This window comes from Toxotes jaculatrix, chromosome 4 (genome assembly GCF_017976425.1).
Source record: "Toxotes jaculatrix isolate fToxJac2 chromosome 4, fToxJac2.pri, whole genome shotgun sequence".
Lineage (NCBI taxonomy): Eukaryota > Metazoa > Chordata > Actinopteri > Toxotidae > Toxotes > Toxotes jaculatrix.
Window position 1 is genome coordinate 9,093,791 of NC_054397.1, and position 23,100 is coordinate 9,116,890.

The 23,100-nt window shown below is 38.5% G+C and overlaps 2 protein-coding genes across 4 annotated transcripts; both read left to right on the top strand.

The window, feature by feature from the left end:
* Positions 1–773: 773 nt before the first annotated feature.
* Positions 774–9,730, top strand: ppm1kb (protein phosphatase, Mg2+/Mn2+ dependent 1Kb). 3 transcript variants are annotated; one of them, XM_041035629.1, is made up of 7 exons: positions 774–909; positions 2,035–2,535; positions 2,679–2,779; positions 5,146–5,311; positions 6,311–6,455; positions 6,784–6,918; positions 7,164–9,730. In XM_041035629.1, the coding sequence occupies exons 2-7, from the start codon at positions 2,066–2,068 to the stop codon at positions 7,293–7,295; spliced, it is 1,149 nt and encodes a 382-aa protein (XP_040891563.1). In that variant the 5' UTR covers positions 774–909; positions 2,035–2,065; the 3' UTR covers positions 7,296–9,730. The 3 variants fall into 3 exon arrangements, with proteins under 3 accessions (XP_040891563.1, XP_040891565.1, XP_040891562.1); XM_041035631.1 differs by having other exon boundaries at positions 2,047–2,535; XM_041035628.1 differs by having other exon boundaries at positions 780–846; positions 2,047–2,535.
* A 147-nt stretch (positions 9,731–9,877) lies between these two features.
* On the top strand, positions 9,878–21,938 carry abcg2d (ATP-binding cassette, sub-family G (WHITE), member 2d). The gene is made up of 16 exons (XM_041035627.1): positions 9,878–10,377; positions 12,221–12,452; positions 13,607–13,666; positions 13,765–13,879; positions 14,431–14,583; positions 14,734–14,891; positions 15,205–15,356; positions 15,596–15,697; positions 16,244–16,494; positions 18,155–18,237; positions 19,634–19,723; positions 19,966–20,087; positions 20,238–20,392; positions 20,548–20,637; positions 21,412–21,524; positions 21,731–21,938. The coding sequence occupies exons 2-16, from the start codon at positions 12,241–12,243 to the stop codon at positions 21,876–21,878; spliced, it is 2,004 nt and encodes a 667-aa protein (XP_040891561.1). The 5' UTR covers positions 9,878–10,377; positions 12,221–12,240; the 3' UTR covers positions 21,879–21,938.
* The last annotated feature ends 1,162 nt before the right edge of the window (positions 21,939–23,100 follow it).

The following is a 23,100-nucleotide window of genomic DNA, read 5'->3' on the forward strand; positions in this document are numbered from 1 at the left end:
AGGCTGGTCCAGAGTCCTTCTTGTTTCTGGGACAGTCTGGAAGACAGCAGCTGACTGTTCATGGGGAGAGCTCTGGGACTGGGCTAGCCATGTAGAGTTGTACTGTAGAGTTGAAATCAATTAATTAAGTTGATTGACTGAAAAAAATAACGTCCTTAATAGTTTAATTCACTGGCACCAGTTTGTCAAACTTGAATATTAGTATGTTTGTTTCAGTTCTTATGATATTAAACTCAACATCTTACATCTTACAACAAATGAGGTAAATGCAAATTAAAACAGCTAAGATCTTCAAACTAGATTTTGACACAGGGTCCCTCTACAATACCAGCCCACAAGTTAATAGTCAGCTTTTTCTCAGTGTATAAAATGTCAGAAAATAGTGAAACGGCCCATTATCATTCCCTGAAGCCCAAGTAAACAGATTCACATTGCTTTTGTTGTTTGATCAACACTCAAAAACACAGACATGTTGACTGTACAGTCATAGAAAATCGAGAAACTAGCAAATATTCACATTTGAAAAGCCAGAATTAGTGTGGTAAAAGACCTGAGTGCTTCCACCACCGATGGCTACAGTCTACGTCAACATCAAGTGTTTCTCTGATTGGCTGCGACATGACAAGGTTTCCGATTAATGATTGGTGCAAAGAGCTGTCAGTAATAATTTCATCGACTAGTCAACTGTGCGGTACGTGGGGCGTCAAAGAAGGCGTAGACGCTCCTTGCACGCTGATTGGTGCGGTCACATCACAGGCCTTGTTTGATAACATTGAGGATCTAACACTGAGACAAGAAGAAGGCTAACACTGAGAGAAGAAGGCGGTGGTTTTCATTCACTTATTGGCGAGTTATTTTCAAGAACCTAGCAGAGGATTAAAACACACAAATACACCTACAATATTCAAGGTATGTTTTTTAGTCAACACATTATTGTAAGCGCCAAGCGGTAATCTCGGTAATGTTGGTCAAACCCGCGAACATCTAGCTATTGCTAGCCACCAAGCTAACTAATCAGCTAAAGATAGCTATCGCTGCGTAGCTAGCTAGTAAATGCTAATGCCGCCGCAACGAAACGAAAGTGGAACATTAATACAGTTTTTATAACTGCAACAACAATACGTTATTTAGGATAAGTAAAATGCAATAACAGAAACGCGGGCACGGCCGATGTGTGATTTTTCGAGATACTTGTGTCAGCGCCAGCAGCTAACATGACTGTCGAGAGTTGCGTCATACATGTAACATAAACTTTGAGTTTGCCGTTACTCATAATCATCTTGAAGTAACGCTATTGCTACACTCTTAATCTTGTTTGTTAGAAGAGATCGTATATCGATTGTATGCAGGAATATGTAGGTGTGTTATTGATGTTTCCCGATTCTCTGAAAATGTGATGTTTTAAGAAAATAGTGGAAATGTTTATCGCAATTTCCAAAGGCCAAAGGAGATGTATTCAGATGCTTGCCTGTTGTAGACCAACAGTTTAATACCCAAAGGTAATCCGTTTGTTATTATGTGACAAAGATGAATGTCAAATCTTAATATCAGAGAGGCTGGAAGGAGTGAATATATGGCAATTTTTTTGCTTGATAAATGACTGTAACATTTAAATGATTACCAAACTGTTTACTGACTAATTTTCTTTTCATCATTTAACTGTTTCTGCTCTACTCAAGACTTATCATGAAGCATTGAGCATTAATTTTTTGGCATCTCCATTCCCTTCATGACTTAGTGGCTGTTTTAAGCACTTCATGCAAAAGTAAAAGAATTGCATCATCTTAACCTGTTGCCGCCTGCTTTGACATAAGGAGAATCCTAAGCATTTGCGTAATGATTAGTTTGAAGAGAGTATTTCAACAAATAACTCAGGGATGCGGTAACAGCTGCAACATTTTAGACATTGTGGTACTGATGATCTCTTCTGCATAAGAAAAAAAAAGATTTTTGTTATGTTGGTTAGAATTCAGCTTCCAGTTTAACTGAATGATTTTTCTTCCATGTTGGGACATTCCTCTTCCTCTGCATCAGGTGCTTCTTCAGTGTTCGTGCTGTCAGGGTGATGTCAACAGCCTGTCTTGCGCGCCTGGCAAGGTGCAGTGGTCCTTTTGTGGGTCGCAATGGTCTTTTTCAGACAGCCCTAGTCCCACTCCCATTGCAGCAGGGCAGCCACCTCCAATTCACAGTCTTTCGGAGACAGCTTTACAGCCCTTCAGAGCAGCGACACAGCAACACACGCTTTGACGCAGACAGCAGTGGCCGGCCCACCACTTGGGATTCATTTGGCATCTGGGACAATCGTATTGATGAGCCCATCCTGCTGCCCCCCAGCATTCGCTATGGCAAGCCCATTCCCAAAGTCAGCTTATCTAAGGTGGGATGTGCCTCTCTCATTGGTCAACGCAAGGAGAATGAAGACCGCTTCCAGGTCTCCCAAATGACAGACAACATCCTCTACTTTGCTGTTTTTGATGGGCATGGCGGACCGGAAGCAGCTGACTTTTGTGAAAAATACATGGAGAAATTCATCAAGTAAGGAAATCATATTATACCAGTCATTGTCCCAGAAAAATTAGATAATTTAATAACAAGTGGAATCTGAAAATGTTAGAACAAACGGCCATACCTTTTTAGCTGATACTCTGATCAGCATAGTCATTTTGTTGTCATTTCAGGGACATTGTGGCAGAGGAGTCCAATCTGGAGGTAGTTTTAACAAAGGCCTTCCATGAAGTAGACAAAGCTCTTGCAAAGCACTTACACTTCTCTCCAAATGGTAGGTTCTTTCATGTTACATGTACATAGACATACTGTGTATACACCTTTGTATATATGTGTAATGACACTTTTTTCTTATCTCTTCAAAACCTAACTTACTTATCCTACTTAGGCTTTCAAGCCTTGGATTCCCAACTTACATGACCCGAGCACTTTTGGTTTGAGGTCTGTCATTTAACCGAAAGTTACTTAATAACTGATAAACAATAAACCAGCTACAAGTAGAGCAAATACTAGTGCTTGACTGCTTCCCGTAACACATTTATATATACAGAAAGGCGACAAATTAAAGGAAAAACCTGAGTCCATGTGTAAATAAACATAATGAAAATACTTTCAGGGAGGGAGAGGTCATGAAAATGAGATGAATCACATTCTATGGGCTTTATAGTCACCAGATCTCAACCCAGTTAAACACCTGTGGGAGATTTTGATGTGTGAAACAACACTCCAACCACCATCAGAAACCCCAAATTAGGGAATATCCTTTGAAAGAATGGTGTCTATATCTTTTGGCCAAGGTCCAGAGACTTGTAGAGTCTATACCATTAAATCGTAAAAGCTAGTTAAACACCTTACAGAGACACTTAATGTTGTTTTTTCCTTTAATTGTCACCCATCTGTTGATATTTTATCAGTCTATAAAGTATATTGTTTAGCACAGGCATTGAAAGGAATATTAGAGCTAATTTGAGTATCCCTCCAACAAATTAAGGCAAAACATTTCTCTTCGTAAATCACATGGTCTACATGTTTGCCCGTGTCATATAAAGCCTAGTTAGGTTGATTTTTTTTTCTCAAACAGCATTATGTCTTATTAAAGTTATCTGTTGATATAAAAGCTAGTATACCTGTTATGTGGCCCTACATCGGCCACGCTGTGTGAAATGTCCCAATATGCCTGTGTGTGTGTGTGCATGTTATCTACGGCAGCTGCTGACCCAGCTAAGAGCTGGAGGCCCTTGGCACCAATGTGGATGGCGAGAGGCTAGATATTGAAGGAGAGTCCAGCGGGTCCTAAATCCTGGACTACTGGAAGGTTCCTTATCTTTCTCTCACTTCTCTCTGTCTCTCTCTCTCTTTCACTCTCACTCTTACTCTCTCTTCCTTCCTTGTCTTCTCTCACCAAGTGTATGCAAAGCTTCTTGTGAGACAGTGCTTCCGTTTGAAAAGTTGTATGAGATGTTTGTTGTCAGTGACAGACCTAGTCCATGAGATGCAGCATGTTTAATATGCAGGTTAGACTTTAAAACATGTAGCTGAAAGTCTCCAGTAAGATATCAGATTAAATTTTTTTTGAGAGAGAAAGATCAATCACCTTTCATTGTTTGTGTGTAGTTGTACACTGTGCAATCTAATGCAATCCAATACAACTGTTCTGCCATAAATTCTACTTCTATGATGCCTTTAATGTTCAGTTTTGTTGACTGTCAAAGAGATGTTAATTCAATTGCTGTATATGGTTTTTCCTTTGAGGTCATGGTTAGTGATGTGTTGTACCGGCAGCATTACATAAGAGGTGTTTATAATATTCTGCTCTCTATGTGTATGTAAACAGGGAGAAATACCTCTCAGTAAAATGTAGTGCAGTACAACACCACCTTTAACTATGAGTTTAATAATAAACATATAATTTAATTTACACATCTACAACAATGTCAACACAAACTGAAAATTATAATCTTTGTAAAGGGGTAAAATTTATGGAAGAGCTATTGTATTAGATATAAAATGTGTAGTTAATAAAGTAGCCATTGAGAGTAAATACACTGCTCAAACAGCCACGCATAAAACTGGCTGCAAGCATATTGCTGAGTTCAGTGTGGTAATAACTTTTTACTGTTCGCCTGCATTAATAAATATTTTCACAAATTACCATTACCTAGTGCAATATAATTAAATGTGATGATGATTAGTGATGAATTTTTTCACATTTTGTGACTAGATAAATTCATGCAATACAGAAGAAAAAGAAAGCATCACTTTTTTAGGTGATTTGCTGTGTTTTTTTGAAACTCAACCCCAGTACTGGACACTGATAAGTGTTGTGTCAGCTGTTAACATTTATGATTTTTAGGTCCAGCTTTAGACTTAACTTTGCTGGAAAGTTTGCTCTGGAGCTAAATTCTGTGCTGAAACATTTTGACTTGCATGTGTGACTGCCTCCTCTATTGTTTACTGTGCAATCTCTAGTTCGCTATAAGTTCACTATGTGACTTCCCACCCATGTCTTCATGTTTCAGTGTGTGGATGTGAGAGTGTGAGATGCACCATATGGTTGCTGTGAACAATGTGAACAGTGACTTTTTGTGTGAACCTTCATGGCTCGTTCCACCACTGATGTTTCCTTTTATGTCTCTGTAGTGCCGGGGATCAATGCAGGAACCACTGCCACCGTGGCCCTGCTGAGGGACAGCATTGAGTTGGTGGTGGGCAGTGTGGGTGACAGTCGCGCCATGCTGTGCCACAAGGGCAAGGCCCTTAAACTCACTGTCGACCACACTCCTGAGAGGAAGGACGAGAAAGAGAGGTATATACATGCTGTCGGTATCAACATGTTTGAGAGTTAAGACAAAGTACATCAGCAGGAAATCACAGATTGTGATGGAGATCTTGTGAGCTGCTGGAAGAAGTATGAGGAGACCAAGATGTTTTTAGCAGAATTATTTATTGGTGCTCGATGCTTCACAGAGAAGAGAGATGAGCAATGCAGGTTGACACTGTGTAATGCCTCCCAGTTGTGAAGCTGTCCTTCCTTGTGACAACATTTAATCCCATAATTACTTCATGTTGACTACTTGTCCAAATAAGGTTATTCTTCATGGGACTACATCAGATCCATATGAATATTTTTTTGTACCTAATCCTAAACACTAGCTCAGATTGTCTACCCCAATTACCTCTGTCCCACTAAGAGAGACCTTATCTAACTAACCATAAGACATGAGACACAGGCTGTTTGTTATGACTATTTACTCCCTCAGCCGGTCACTCTGTCTTATTTTCTGAGTGCCCCCACTATAACCTTGGTTGCTGTGGCCACTGCTGAGGGGAATGAGCCAGATAAATTCTGTCAGACAGCGATCCTAGAGACAGGCATAGAGCCATTGCAGGGGGGTTGTGAATGATAAGGGGGAAATATGGATTGAAGTAGTGAGTTGAATGAATATTTCCATTTACTAGTTATTTCTGAAATGTCCATTAAGAGGATCACATTGGGAGTATTTAAGTTTTATTGTGTTTTAATTGTCTAAATGAGTGTATTGTATGAGGAAAGTTTTTATGAACATGTAATGACCTAATAATGTAAAGTAAGCAGTAACTGGCCTGAGAAAGATATTGTTACTGTGGTTAACAATATTGTAATTATTATTGTAGTCATTCATTGTGTTCCTCTCTCTCTCTCTCTCTCTCTCTCTCTCTCTCTCTCTCTCTCTCTCTCTCTCTCTCTCTCTCTCTCTCTCTCTCTCTCTCTCTCTCTCTCTCTCTCTCTCTCTCTCTCTCTCTCTCTCTCTCCACCGGCCTGAAGGATTAAGAGGAGTGGGGGTTTTATTACCTGGAATAGTCTGGGACAGCCAAACGTCAATGGCAGGTTGGCAATGACACGCAGCATTGGAGACTTTGACCTGAAGAACATGGGGGTCATATCTGAGCCCGAGACCAAGAGAGTATCGGTAGGTTTACAAAAAGGGAAGTTTGTCACAGCATTGGATAAATATTTCACACTTGCTTTAGGGTGTTTTAAGCTAATACATGCAAGTATTATAACCTAAATAGTTTGTGCTAGCATGCAAGAGGTGGTACAGTGACAAATGCAGCATAATGTTAATAATGTATGCACAAAAGCATAATGGCAACACAGGCCTGGAATGGTTTCAGCAAACACTCTGGCCTTCATCCTCCAATTTTTGGATATGAGCCAGTACATTTTTTTTAGCCTCATCTGTAATACTAACCGTGCTTTTGAAATGTTAGAAATGCTGTTAAAATTTCTTCCCTCAGTTGCACCATGTACACGACGCGTTCCTGGCGCTGACCACAGACGGCATTAACTTCATTATGAATAGCCAGGAGATCTGCAATGTCATCAACCAGTGCCATGACCCCAAAGAGGCAGCTCAAAGAATATCTGACCAGGTACTTGGCTTTTAATTTGTCGATAGTGAAAGCGTACTCAGGATATCATGCATGAAGTGAAGGACACGATTGTGATTAAATGGCTGTGGGTTTATATCTCAGATCAGCAGGTTGTTTATTGATGAACATTTTTGAGTTGGGGCAGATATTTATTAAAATGAAAGCTTAGGTATTCTGTTAGACAAATCAACATCCTTCCAAAAATGTCAATGTTTTTGGCATACTATGGTTTTCTTCTCTCTCAGGCTCTTCAGTATGGCTCAGAGGACAACAGCACAATTATTGTGGTGCCCTTTGGTGCTTGGGGAAGGCACAAGAGTTCGGACCCAAGTTTCTCCTTCAGCAGAAGTTTTGTGTCGAGTGGTCGCTGGGCGTAGTCATCAGGCGTTGGATGAAAAGCTGTGGTCTGTGGACCTAATTAATGTGTGCAATACAATCAGTGCCCTTGTGGAAAATATTATAAAGAGTGTGGTTTGCCCAGACAATAATATGTAAGGGATACAACATTGTATTTAGAGTAGTACTTATTAGCCTCTGTGAAATAAGAGGTGGTCAGTTCATGATGTGCACTAAATTAAAAACATCCTCTTTATACAAGGTTTTATCTACTAGCAAGCCAATGACCTTATAGGTGCTAAACGCTGAGAAGTGTTTGAATGGCAGACGGGTGTTCACTTAGCAAATATGTAGCCTGTCCTACATGAGCTAAGATTTTAAGATTAGTATTCCTGTTTGCTATTCAGATACGTTTTTATCTATTTAGTAATACCCAAGTTTGCACTTTTTTATTTTTTATTTTTAACATTAACTTAAAGGGTAACTCAAAGAATTTTTCACCCTGGGCCTTATATTCCCATGTTTTTGGGTGCAAGTGATTGAAAAGGACAAAAAAAAATCTTTGCAGTTGTTAAACAACAAAATATATTTCTGTAGGAATCCTGCTCATAATGATTTCAGACACAATAATAATTTGAACTGATCAGTGGCAAAAACAAGCACTTTCAGTGGGCGTACTTTCACGCAGACAAATGCGGCATTTGATTACATTTGCAGCTGCTGTTAGCCGTTGACAGTATACTGGTCTTGCTCAGTAGTGGCCTAACTGCAAAGACATTTGTCCCTAAAAATCATTTGCACCCAAAAATGTGGGAAAATAAGACACCAGTTCAAAAATCTCTGAGTTATCCTTAAACTTTGATAAGTTGTATTTTCAAGACAGTAGTGCATTTGGATTTTACCAGTTGTTGTAAGTCTGCTGTCTTTACTTCTGGACCATTTCTCCATGTTAGGGTAGGAGTATATGAATAGAAGAGAGAGGGAATATACACTTATTGAAGTGCATTCATTTTTTCAGTTAATTGGAATTCATCGAACCCTTGTATGAGAATACAAAATGTACATAACATGAAATCTCCTGTCTTCTGAAGCAACTGGAATTTAATCATCATGAGCAAAATAAGTCTGTGAGTAGGTCTTAATGACGATTCTGGAGCTTATTTCCATCTTGTGGGTCAAACCATGAGACTATATAGAAATATTTACAGCTTTGAAAATCGTCGGTCCTGGTAATTTTAAAAGAACTATTACTCTTCTGAACTTCTCTCCATACTTCCCCACAAACACGTTTCTAGACTGTTGTCTAATAATACTTACTAAAGCACCATTGAAAATCATAGATGCCCATTTGCACAATTGTGATGACTTGGGAGAAATGAACAGAACCCTGAATGTTTAGTGGGCTGGTGAACTAGTGGGCTGTGTGAATGCAGTTGCTTAATACTGCAGTCTGACATTTGTAAAAATAAGATATTTGCGTTTCTTGCAATTTACACATTGCTCAAGCTTGTATAACTGTTAATATCTGTACTGATTTGAAACAGGTCTTGTTGGGGCAATATGAAGTGTTCAGGGTACAGGAATGTACAGTGTATGTTTTGTATATAATTCTATTTATGTATATCTGGAAAACTGATAGTTCTCTGTTAGATTTAATGAATATCTTGGCTAAATCTCTCATACCAGAATATTTGACACGCACAGAACCTTTGCTTTGGTGATTGTATTGTGGTAAGCTGCATTATTTTAATTGTAACTCGGTTACAATCAGTAATTCATCATTTATACCATTTATGTCACTCACAAAGAGCAAAGCACACTTAATGCAAGACTAAAGAACAACTTAGAGCCATGTATGACAATGTGAATGTTTGCTTAAATGCCCTCCATGACTAAAAAAATACAATCAAACCCTGTAGGGTATTGGCGTGATTAAGCTGTGTAAGTTGTCTTGGCTGATCTAATGTGACTGTATACATTTCAACAATGCAAGGCAGACTTAAAACATTAGATCCACTGTACAGTTTTTGTTCACTGTTTTGTTTTGTGGTTGTTAAAGCTAGATGAATGCAACCATTCAGACTTATCAGAATACTTGTTCTGTCTATGAGATTTGCAGATATTGTGTTGCTATCAGTTTTTCCTCAAACACCATTTATAAATGTTTTGTAAATACTCCCTCACTCCTCCTCCCCCATTCACATAATTAATGAAACCTTGATTTATTATAAGGACTTTGTCTTTATGTCTAACACGTCCTCCTTACAGGCCTCCTCATCTGTTAAAGCAATCTTTCACAGGGTGATCAGTATTTGCTGTTTTTTTTTGTTTCACTGCCTTTCAAATATAATCATATAATTGTAACTGTAGACCTGTATCTGGGACCTAAATGTGACTGTTTCAACAACACTTAGTACTGTATTTTTGATCTAAATGGCTTGTGAAACTTAAATTAAAAAAAAATACACGTCAAAAATGATGTCTTTGTTGAACTCTAATATTTGTAGTAATGTTTTTGTGGGAATAGCCATTCAGACATTTTACTATAGAACAGTTATTGTAAGTCATGAAATCAAAATGTCTAAAATGTTGTGCATTTTAGGTAGTCAGTTAATTTGATGTACATGTCCTCATGAAATGTTTTATAGTTGTCTCTGAAAGCCATGGATGTATTTATTGATAAGGATCCAAGATGTCTACTGAGTGTGGGGACATTTTTCAGTTGAAAAAAAGAACTTGTCAGTGCTCTTTGTATAAGTTTTTGCAAACATATCTTAGCAGACTTCTGAAACTTGCTTATACTCCATTACATTCTGCATCTGTTTTTTTTTTTTAATTTATCCTTTAACTACATTTTTGTTTCATGTTGAGGTTTAGGTTAAAAGAAACAGAGGGTCTCCACTGACATCGTTCACATCTACTCAAGTGGTAAATAAAGGGTTAAAACCATGTGGACATTTCTTGGGATCCCTGTTAATTGTGAGGCACCTGTCCCTGCTGTCATGAGCTGATGTTAACCAGGCTGCCCAGTCTCTCTCTGCCTCGTCAGTCTGCAGCAGCAGCAGCTCCTGAAGGCTGCAGCAGGACTCCGTACCAGCAGCCTTCTCACAGTCTCACAGCTCGGTAAGTCACGGCAACAAGACCTTTTAGTGCTTTGTAGTAACTTTTTGGTGGTGGTGGTGGTGCTGGTGACCATTTTCAGAGGATTTCGGCAACATGTGAATTATAGTTTAATTTCAGTTCTGCAAGAGATCACAAGCTTGTGTAGTGTTTGCCTGTCTAACTGAAGATGGTGCACTTGATTTACCAAAAATTGTAACCGTTTCTTATTGTACTGAAAATTAACTAATGTGAGAACTGCACTGTCCCCAGGATTTTTTTTTTTAAATATGGGTAAGATCTTTGTCTGGTTAAGAAAAACAGCCACCTATTCGGTTTATTTCCACAATTTCAAGGTTCCTAAAGTTCCTTTTTTAGAGAAAGCGATATAATGGCTGCAAGGCCCTAGAATTAAAAATGTACTCATCTGTGCACCGAAGCTAAAAATTACATATGGTAACACACACATCCCCACATCCCCCGACATACCAAATGCAGGACCTCAATGCCCTCAGTTGTAGCTATGAGACCCTGATGAGAATCATGTAGGTTGCATGAAAATGTTTTTGTTTTTTTTTAACAGATTTGTCCTTCCCCAAAGAGTTTTTAGTGCATTTGGAGCTGTTGAATGATATCTTTATTTAAACAAAATAAATTGCATGATTTTCCATCTGGATTTTAACTCACAGTGTTTTTCAATAATTAATATTTGTCTGTGTCAGCTTCAGGAATATTATACAGGCATACATTTAAGAGACTCAAACCCAAAAACCACAATTCACTGAAGCTGAGTGTGTTGTTGCATTAATCTCCAAATGAAATTTAAGACATAACCAGCTGTGTGAGATTTTTTTTTTTTTTTTTTTTTTTTTTAGGTGAGGTGTAATCCAGCCTGATCAATATATCACATCTTTTAATCAGTTTTAATTTTGGTAGCCAAGTATTGTACGTAAATACAATTTTGAGGTACTTTTGCTTTACTTGGGTAAATCCATTTAGTTTAAATTCCCTCTATACATTATACCTCTTATCCTCTGCATTTTAGATTGTATATTATACTTTTTAGTCCACTACATTTAGACAATAGTTGTACTAATGAGTTATGTTTCAAATGAATATTTTTACATTAAAGAAAAAGAAAAAAAAACAAATGATAAGATGATAAAATACAACACATTATTAAGGATTAAACCAGTGGTTTCCTTTCTTTCTGGCTTGTATCATGGCCAAAACGTTTTGTATTTAGTTGGAACCCCTTGTTAAGTTTCATATGTCTAGGAGTTGTTAGCAGTTTCACCAAAAAGAGACATTTACCCACTAAACAATTCACATGGTTTCATTTAAATAATCTGCGGTCAACACAGAGTTCACTCTATGCAGTATTTCACAAAAGAAAAAAAAAAGATTAAGGAAAAGTAAAATAAAAATGCATGGTAGAACCTTGTCTTTTCATCATTCATTTCCAATTAATCATCTTACAACTCCCCATTTATCTTGAGACCCTTTGGAGAGTCTCAGGTTGGGAACCAAAGGACCGAACTACCTATGTGTTAAAACTAGCTCCACCTCGACCACCAGCTTTATTTGATGATACTTTTCTACTTCTACTTCTTTGGTAGGATTTTGAAAGCAGGACTTACTTGTAACAGACATTTTTAAATTGTTTTATTACTTCTTCTTCTATCACTGTCACACACATAAAAAGAGCACCTTTGCTTCATTTCCGATAAGGCTGATGTTTTATTTCAGAGAAGTGTATAAATATTCAGTGATTTTAGTGGACGTAGTCTTTTTTCTAAAACATCATATCTCGATGAAACAAATGTGTAAAAAGACTGATTTCTATCAGATCACTGTCATTTGACAGGGTGCTTGCTGCAGAGGACAATGGAAAGAGTCAATCACATCAACATCGCAATGATAGAAGAAATTGGCACCAACGGGACGGCCAGATATAAGGTCGTCACAGCGACGGACCAGAACAAGCAGCCGCGTGGATCTACTGTGAGCTTCCACAATATCCAGTACAAAGTGCAGCTGAAGAGCGGCTTCTTCTGCAAAAGGAAAACCAGTCCCAGAGAAATACTGGTGGACCTCAAGTCAGTCGTAAAACTTGTAAACCTGTATCTGTTTGTCTGTCTTTCTTTTTGCAAAGTTGTACCTTTCTCTTTATGAACTTGTCTTTTTTTGTTTTCTTATCATTCGCCGCTCACTCACTATGTCTGTAATCCAAAGGTATTTGAACTGTGACACTTTGGTCAGTCGTTTTCTCTATTCATTTCCTCAAAGAGTTCAGTAAAAAAATTTTTAATTATTTAGGATTATTAATTGTCAGATTGTTGCTAATTTGTTTGAACTTACCTCAGACAACAAGACAAAATATTTTATGAATCTGGTGATTTTTGGTTTGTTTACTTCCAGAAACAAATTGCATAATTGCATAATTATTTATTTTTGACTCAATATTTATAAAATTTATCGCAAGAGCTTTTTTTGAGTCTCTTACTTTGGGGAGACCATGTTACATTAAAAAAGCAGTGGTTCTTCATGTCAGTTCACTATGGATCACTGTAACCTTATCTAAAGTAGGACAATAGTGAATAGACTCTTACATTGGTTTCTCTCTGATGGTATTAAATACACCTGACATTTCCCATGGAAGAATGAATAATTTCACACAAGTTTTTGGGCCTTTTCCCGCCTCTGAGTTAATTATATGATATTAAGCATGGTTTCTTGCATATAATCTCTCTGATGCACTAAAGAGCAGTCTGCCAGAGAAACGAATTAAACACCGTCACGTGATCCACTGCCAGGCTTTTATTCAGTCCTTTAATTCCATTTTATATTGCTGACTCTTTGTGGTGCTTTTGTGTAACTGTTCTGAAGTCATGGGCTTTGCTCCTGAATTCTTTACAATGGTTTTACACAGTATAGATTTTTTTTTCAGCTTTCTAGATATTTGTATATTTATCTGTAACAACTGCAAAAATCCTCTCACAAAGATCATTTCATGTTGGATAAGGGAGAAAAATTAAGTCCCTCTAAAACGCATCACATGTCCACAGAACCACATTAATCCACTTTTCACACTATTCATATTTGTGTTTGTAAAATACGGTGAAGTGAAAGTATTTGATTATACACCTTTAGGAATGAATGCAGGGTATTAGAATATGCCCCAATATTTGCCTTTAAAATAATTTATCCATGTTAAACTGGTTACATACAGTTGAGTGTTATTGTCTTGCAGTGGGATTATGAGACCTGGCCTGAACGCTATTCTTGGACCTACTGGAAGTGGAAAATCTTCGTGAGTACAGCACTGATCTCCAAGAGAAAAAAAAATGTTCAAAATAGTCTGTATTTATTGTAGATACATTAAATATTGTGTTATTTTGTTTTTCAAAGATTCTTGGATATTCTGGCTGCAAGGAAGGATCCTTCAGGTCTCTCAGGAGAAGTACTCATTGACGGAGCACCACAGCCTCCAAACTTCAAGTGCCTCTCTGGCTATGTGGTTCAGGTGCGTTTGAATTATTCTCACTTACTTAAACTTGCACTATCTGATTTTCCAGCCACTCCAGCGAACATGGAGCAACATTAGCTTCTTTGTGCCCAACTGATAAATGTAAGTCTGATATCCACTCTTTGGTTTGATCTCCACCGACTCCTGAGGAAAATATCTGGATCTTTAGCTGCTAAATGCTCCACTGCTTTCATAACCTAGTCTCTAACTATGTCTGCTGTTTGGTGTTGGGCAGGTAGCGTAGATACTACAAAGCCCTGTAAAGTTGTGGAAAACTGCAGGTTTGCTGATAATTCTGTGTGAAGTCATCCCTATGAGTGACTCCATTTCAAATTACACATAGTCATTTGATCTCTTGTTAATATAAAAATATTAAGTTAAACAGCTTTAAATACAGGGTTTAGTTTACTTGTTCCTGCACACTATTAGGTCAGTGGGTCTCTGCTTTACAGGTCTGTGGCAATGTAGACCAGGACAACAGAAATCCACAAAAGAACTGATCTTCTGTGTCTGTAACTTTTGACCTTGAGGTCTTGTCTCCTTCCTAGGAAGATGTGGTCATGGGCACCCTGACTGTGAGGGAGAATCTGCGTTTTTCTGCAGCTCTGCGGCTGCCCAGCTCTGTGCCACAGAGTGAGAAGGAGGCTCGAGTCAATCACCTCATCAAAGAACTGGGTCTTACCAAAGTGGCTGACTCCAAGGTTAATGTACACACATTTCCAACATGCCTCAATTATTCATCCAACCTCTTACCCTGTGGTCTGAGTCAAGCTTCAAGACGTCAGGTGAAAGTCAGGACAGTCAGGACAGACTGATTGATCCCTGTTGTGTTGCTCTTGTGTTTTCCACAGGTGGGCACACAGATGACCCGGGGAATATCAGGAGGAGAGAGGAAGAGGACAAACATCGGAATGGAGCTGATTATTGATCCTTCAGTTCTCTTCCTAGATGAACCAACCACAGGACTGGATGCCAGCACTGCCAACTCTGTCTTGCTGTTGCTGAAAAGGTAATGAAAAACTGACGAGAAGTCTGTCAATTCTTTGTTGTTTCTCTGATTGCAAGACAGGTTATATTGAGAGGTTCAGCTATGTCCATGCCTCAAAGCTACTTATAAACCAGCAACCACAATTCACTTGTTTTTGCCTTTTACATTTGCAGTTCTCATTACATTTCATGATTGCTGCAGTTGAAAGTTGTCTCTCCTCAGAAAATATTAGATTCAACAGATTTTAAACTACTAATGGAAACGCAGAATGTCCTGCTTAGTCATATTTACTTGTTATATGTTTATGTATGATTTTTAATATATCTGTTTTCAGAATGGCCAGTCACGGAAGAACCATAATTATGTCCATCCACCAACCTCGCTACTCCATCTACAGACTGTTTGACACTCTTACCTTGCTGGTTAGTGGTAAAATGGTGTACCACGGACCAGCTCCAAATGCTTTGGACTATTTTGCCAACATCGGTGACTACTCTGATGAAACTTATTATTACTACAAGACACTCATTTATCTTTATGCTCATCCTCATTTAAAATTTTGAATTTCAGTAGGAAATGAGTGTAGATGATGGTGCAACTGCTATATTCTTATACGGGTATATGGGTAGAGCAGATAAAAAAAAAACAAAAAAACATTGTCAGTATCCATATAACACTGGGCATGTATTCATATTAAACAGGGATCTTTGTGATGTGTGTTTCAGGCTATACCTGTGAGCCCCACAACAACCCAGCTGACTTCTTCCTGGATGTTATTAATGGAGACTTCACTGCCTCAACCATGACCAAAGTGCACGGCTCTGAAGGTACAAACCAAGCCATGATTACTATGATAAAGATTTCATAATGTATTCTAACTTCATAATATGGTGTATTTGTTTCCAAGGGATATTATCTTATGCAAGCTAGTGCTAAGAAACGATTGGTTAATTAGTCAAGATCTTTTTTCAGTTTAATGTCATTTCAGGCTGAATATTTTGGGGTTTTGGATCATTGGCTGGGTAGAGTATTATATTCAAAGCACTGATCAAACCAGGTCATGCAAAAGAATTGAAAATTAAGAAACAGCTTTCTGCACCACAAAAAAAACTTTGAGCCAAAATAACATTTCTTGGCATTTATTTTAGGTTCACACCTGAAAGTCTTCAGTCTATTGCTTTCTGTGGTCATTGGCATCTTTTGTAATATCGAATATTTCCATTATTTAAATCATTGTCTTTGTGTGTGTGTGTGTGTGTGTGTGTGTGTGTGTGTGTGTGTGTGTGTGTGTGTGTGTGTGTGTGTGTGTGTGTGTGTGTGTGTGTGTGTGTGTGTGTGTGTGTGTGTGTGTGTGTGTGTGTGTGTGTGGCCAGATTTGGACTTTGAGGAGCTTAGCATCTCCAAACAGAGCATTGAGGAACGCCTGGTAGAGGAGTACAGGAACTGCAGCTACTCCAGCGACACCCGAGCTGAGCTGAACCGCATTGCCCAGGATAAGGAGTGTATCTCAAATCCGAAATCCCACACCATCACCTACAACAGCTCCTTCTTCCACCAGCTACGTTGGGTACTAAAAAGAACCTTCCAGAACCTCATGTTAAATCCACAAACGTCTGTTGCTCAGGTAAAGATTCACAAGTTTTTGTTACAGTCCCTACGACTCAGTTCCACCTTGCATTTTTCACCTTTTGTGGCTTCAGAGTACAGAGCTCTTTTTAAGTCTTCTGGGTCAAGTCCAAGTCAAGTGTATTAGGATGAAAATAGCACATGTGCTGGATAAGAAAGCAGGAGCGTATTCTAGAAATAGATGAGAAGACCAAAACCACTCTCACATGTGTACAGTAAATATGTAGTTGAAACAAGCACCAGGTTATGTTAGATTAGCATAAAGAATAGAAATAGGGGGAAACAGGCGGGCTGGCTTTGCCAAAGTTTGAAAAAAAAAAATCCACCCACCAGCTAAGCTAGGCTGTTACTTTTAAAGGCTGAGAAGGCTTTTGATGGTCTTGAGAGGCCTTTTCTGCTCAGGGTCTTGACTAAGTTTGGTTTTCACCATTCTTTGATCAATTGGGTCAATATGCTTAATTAAAAAAAACCTTAAGCCAGGATCATTACCAATGCACAAATTTCAGCTGCCTTTCCTTGGAGTAGATCCACATGATTTTGAACCGCTATCACCTTTAATTTGCTCAAACACTCCAAAGAGTGAAAAGAAAACCAGTGTCAGTGCTGTTATCATCATGAACAGGATGCATAGACAGCAGTTTGGAGGGGTGAGGACTTAATGCTCTCATTAGTCACACCATGGCGGCAAAATGCCGTCAGAAGTCTCCTCACTTTAAGAATTATTAACAGCTAATTGGCCCTAAATAAGTCAAAATAATCCTACAAGAGGGGCTCTAGGTGGCGTGGGCGCCATAATCGGCTTTGGTGACTGTTGTGACCCAAGTCTTGCCTCTTTGGGCCAGGATCTGAACTGATATCATATCTGGCCTAAACCCCTTGGCCCTGCTCCGGGGACTCATCACATGATTGCGTCATGACCTATCCATTCACTGCCCCGCTTTCACATGAGGGGTTGAGGGGAATGAGGTGAAAAAGGCTCAACCTTATTAGCTTATCCCTTCACCCTGGGAACCGCTTAGTCCTGTCATAATCTGTAAATTGTTAGGATTAAAACTTGTGTCGCTTTCACTTTCCTCACTCTTTTCTGTCATCTTCCCCCACCAGCAGGTCTGGTTGTTGTCTCGGATAGGTCCGTCTGGAGGAGGAGAAGGGTGTCCACTTGACCCCTGATCCCAAAAACATTGGCTTCTCTGTCAGTGAGGATATTGCTTTTTTAAGTTTTATTTCATTCTTCAAAAAGAATTCATAACAGTTCACATTCAGCAGAACTGTATAGCTAAATTACTGCACTGATGGCTCCGTTTATTCCTTCACACTCACCACCACTTGACTTTTTTTCTTCCAAATAGTCTCAGAGTTGAATGTCCGGCATTAACAAGCAAATAGGCGTAACTAAAATGGGGGTTTCTGACACAACTTCACCTTCTTGCAGTGGAACAGAGAAAGCAGACATAGAGTGTCAAAACACCAGCAACACTTAAGATCAGTATTAAGAACAACTTTATTGTGACACAGATATGTTTGAGATACATTTGTTCTTATCACTGTTTGGGTTTTGACCGTGCGCAGGCTAATGCATGCTAATGTTACAAACAGGACTGTGTCGATTTTCATCATTGCTTCTTTTGTCTAAATGTCTTGTGTTTTTGTCTGTGCAGCTGGGAGTCAACATTTTCCTTGCCCTCATCGTAGGAGCCATTTTCTTCGGAGTCAAAGATGATCAGAGTGGCATCCAGAACAGGTGAGACAATTGCTGAAATACATGCTGCAAATGTCCTAAAAACCTTAGAATTTTTGTCAGCTGCCAGCTGGGGACCCATCCTAATATTGTATCCATGATATGTTACATAATTATTAACAATAAAACTGCATTTCTGAGTAAATTACAATTTTGTGAGGCTTTTGCAGTCATTTCCAGACACAGCCTACGATTTGTCTGTCAGGTAGCAACAACAACAGGTTTCAAAAGCCTGACGAAGGTTTATAAAAGATGCATTAGAGGAACTAAACTTATTATAATATTAATCATGAAGACTTCCCTTTTTCCTCTTGGGTAAAGACCTTCAATGTTTAAAAACAATTTTAGTCAAAACTGTTTTTTCTGTGTGGTCAGGGATGGCCAGAAAGATGAACCACAAAAACATAATAGTTTTATACTATAAATACATATTTTAATTTACGTAATTTCTGTCATAGAATATTATGTGGGCACACTGATTAATGCAACATGTTTCCCGATAAATGTTCGGGTTTTCAAGTCAGTGACTGATTTTGATGAAGAAGTGTGAAAAGTAGAGTAATTCTTGCATAGCTAATCCTCTTACCATATTTTATTGGGCACAACCTGGTACTCACAAACCCAGTGAGGCACATCAGAAATCTCAGTGGTCTCTCTCTTTTCTTTGTGTGCATGGTTCATTGGAATATAAGGACCTAATGTCATTAAATTCATGGTCAATGCATAGGCAGTATGGCAGACAGCAATGTATGTAGCTTAAAAGTCTCCAGGTTATTCACCCCCCCCGCCCCTTTTCATTAGGGCCACAATGGAGTCAGTTAACTTTGAAGTCTATGTAGTTAAACATGGACCACACCACATTTAGTACCATAATCTGTACAGTTACTTTATTCCTGCTACCTCTCCCTGCAGGATCACCTATTTGTCAGATGATAAGAAAAGTAAGATGATAAGTACAAGTTGCTTTAAATAAATACTGGCTACCTGTAGGATACTGTACATGAAACTAAACTGAAATTTGGGGAAAAGGGTGTAAACATTATATTAAAGCCCTTTTAGCTAGTTCTTACTGTGTAATCTAAGATACACATTGAGATGTGTAATTGGCTTTACAATCTTCACAGCATACAACACCCTATGACCCTCAAATCAAATTAGTAAAAGCACTTTTTTGTTCCCATTTATTGTGATTTGCTCTGTATTCCTGCAGAGTGTTGGCTTTGTTTTAGCTTTATAGATGCGTGTCCTCTCTTTCTTTATAAACACCTGGAGCCAATATTTGTTACTGGACCAACTGTACTGTGTGTGGGGCTTATGAAATAAAAATTTTGCAATAAAATATAAAATTATGTTGTGTGAGAGACTTAATGCTCAGATTTTCTTTTGTGGTTTCTTACAGGATGGGTGCTCTCTTCTTCATCACTACCAACCAGTGTTTCAGCACTGTGTCAGCAGCTGAGCTCTTCATCATTGAGAGGAAGCTTTTTGTGTATGTAATTCATCATTCACTTCATTTACAATTCAATCAGGTAAAGGCTCATGGAGTTAAAAATCTCTTTGTCGAGAGACAAAAGAGGAGATCATATGCAATTAGAGAGCATACAAAATATCTATGAAGACATGAAGTTGTAGACAACTTTTCAAACTACGATGTGTGCACAATTCAACATGGATCAGGTCTGAGCCCTGCAGAGGCGGTATTTGATTTCTGTTTGTATTCTCTCTCAACAGGCATGAGTACATCAGTGGATACTATAGAGTGTCTGTCTACTTCATCTCTAAGATCCTGTCCGACATCACTCTACGCACCATCACTTCTGTTATCTTCAGCTGTATTGTCTATTTTATGATCGGTAAGACTGACAGATCTATAAATTCATTGATTTGTGGGATACTTAAAGTTTAAATCTTTAAGTACTAGATCAAATACTGAATTTAAATGCAAGTATCCGCTCTGTATTTAGTCTCTAATAATCGTGTGTGTGTGCATGCGCTTCTGTCAGGGCTCAAATCCACAGTAGCAGCCTTTTTCGTCTTCACGCTGACGGTGACTCTGGTGGCCTACACAGCCACAGCCATGACCATGGCCATCTCAGCTGACCAGAGCGTCGTGGCTCTCGCCAGCATCTTCATGACCATTACCTTTGTCTTCATGATGGTGAGAGACATAACAATGTACAGTAGAAAACAAAGGGATGTACATAAAAAGGTTTCAAGTACAATGAAACCTTTAAATATCAATTTTTTTACCTTCTGTATCTATCAGCCTGTTCCAACTCTTCGCTGAAGATATTGTTTATATTGTGTATATAGATTTTCTCAGGTCTCCTGGTGAACCTACCCAGCATCATGGATTGGCTGGCTTGGCTGAAGTACTTCAGTATTCCTCGCTATGGCCTCGCAGTAAGTCAAAATTTAAGGACAGCGTGACAGGAAGAATTTCAGAAAAATTCAAAGTGGGAATAATATATTTATAGTTCCAGAGGAAGGTGCATCCTCACTGTTACCAAAAAGATTTATTTAAGGCAGCTACCATGTCACCTGAATAAACAGAGGCGTACCAGCAATTATATCTGCAAATACACATCATTTGTCCAAAATATTTACAATAATTGACATATCTATGTGCTTTCTGTACTCCTTGTTACTTATTGGCCCACATGCATGCTGATACCCATGTATCTGCAATAAGCTTATATTGGCCAATAGACCCAGCTGATCAATCAGTCATGTTACTGTGTTCACTTCTTTCTTCATGGTCTAAGTATACCTGATGAAGACCTTTTATTGTAGCTGTTAAAATAAACACAACCCAAATACATGGACAGATTATGAGAAAAATGAGTCCCTGAGCGCAGACAGGTAAAGGCCCCCCCACCCATCCTTTATAAAATCCCTGGACCAACAGCAACATATTTTGTTGTTGTGTATCTTTGCATTCATTTGTCACTTTGCAGTTGTTTTGTGTTTTGTGGACGTTTTGCGTCTCTGAGCTTGTTTTGCATCTCTTCATGGTCATTTTGGTTTCTTTGTTGTTGTTTTGCATCCCTTTTTGATGGTTTTACTTCTCTGAGGTCATTTTCTGTCTCCTTCCTTCACTGAACACCACTGATGGATCAGCATACAGTCTTTACCTTGTTCTGCTCAGCATTCACTGACTGTAATGTCTCTGTCCAGGCCTTGAAGATCAATGAATTTGTGGGCCTGAAATTCTGTGAGGAGGCTGTGATCCGAAACATCAGCATGTCAGCTATAATGACCAACTGCAGTGTGAGTGCAGCTGGCCTGACGTGAGTAGACCTCATACTGTATCATCTCTGGTTGCGTGTTACTGGTTTATACCACCTGAGGCATCTACCACCATGCCTCATGTTAAAAGTTGATATTTTTACAATCAAAAGCATGATTCCAGCTGACTTTACAAACCGTTATGAACTACAAAAATTCATCTTAAATAATAATATGTAATTTGCAAGTGAGACCTGCCTTATTTCAGATGCACAGGAGAGCAGTATCTGGACTACCTGGGAATAGAGTACACCACCTGGGGACTGTGGGAGAACCACGTGGCTCTGACTGTTATGTCGATCATATTTCTCATCATCGCCTACCTGAAACTCCGCTACATCAAGAAGTTCACTTAAAAGTTTCATTTTTGTTTTTGAGGACCCGGGCCTGTAGGTGTTCACAATTATGTCAAACGCTTGGATGCTTTTTGCATAGAGTTAGATGAGATGCCACTCTCATCTCTCATGTCTGTGTATTACTGTGGAGCTAGGATTAGCTTCAGTCATTGCTTAGCACAATGACTGGAACCTCTGGATGGATCTGCCAGTAATTAAAATGTTGTATCTTGTTTGTTTAACTGATACACAAACAGAAATGGAAATACACACCAAAAAAAAAAAACAACTGTGGTTTTGAAGGGAGTCACATGCTTGAATGACAGTTTAAACATCTGCCAAGCGCTTCAACTCATGGTGATAACATGACACTGGAAAGTCACCAGTTCTGCCAGATTGGCTGGTTTTCCACCCGACTACTTTTTAATTTGGCAGGTAAAAAAATGCTTTTTGGCGGGTTGTGATAATCGGACTTCCTCTTGTACCTTTTGGAAAGTTTCACCTGTTGAAAATGTAGGCTGCATTCCAGCTATTTAGGTTCACCTAATTTTCCTAATTAAAAAGATGAGCAGAGGATTGTCTTAACATCAACATCACATTAACAATATAATGAAGAGGTTCTGAGGATACAACAATGACAGAAAGGTTCATAGTGTTTCAGTGTTCTGTGGTTATTTATGAATATTCTCGTGTCATTTTAAAAAATCAGACTATGCAGACTGTTTCAATACTTGTGTAGCTCACTCGTGTCGATTTATACTGCTTTTGCACAGTTTCCAAATTATTCTGAACAGAATCTTTCTTTTATTTCACCTTAAAAGTTATTATTTGTAATTGTAGATACCTGTAGAATTATATCAGCTAGATGTGTTAACTTTTTCTATTGTTCCAAGCAAACGTCTATTCATACATTTCTGTATCATTTGTATATTCTGATACAACCATAGACATTTCATGTAACCTTGGTCTTCTTGTGTGTTTTTTTTTTAAATACATTGTTTTGGTATTGACCTACAGTAACCTAAAAATTGTTTATTTTATTGGTCTGAAATTCCCTAATAATTTCCAAGGACTTTCCAAGATCCATGTAATTTGGTAGCATCACAAGATTAATTGCTAAACTGGTAAGTGTACCAGTCAACATATAGGCTATGAAGAATAATGTTTACAATAATACATAAATGATGAATAAATATTTACTTGGATTTAAAGGTAGCTCAGCAGCAAATTTTAAACTCAGTAC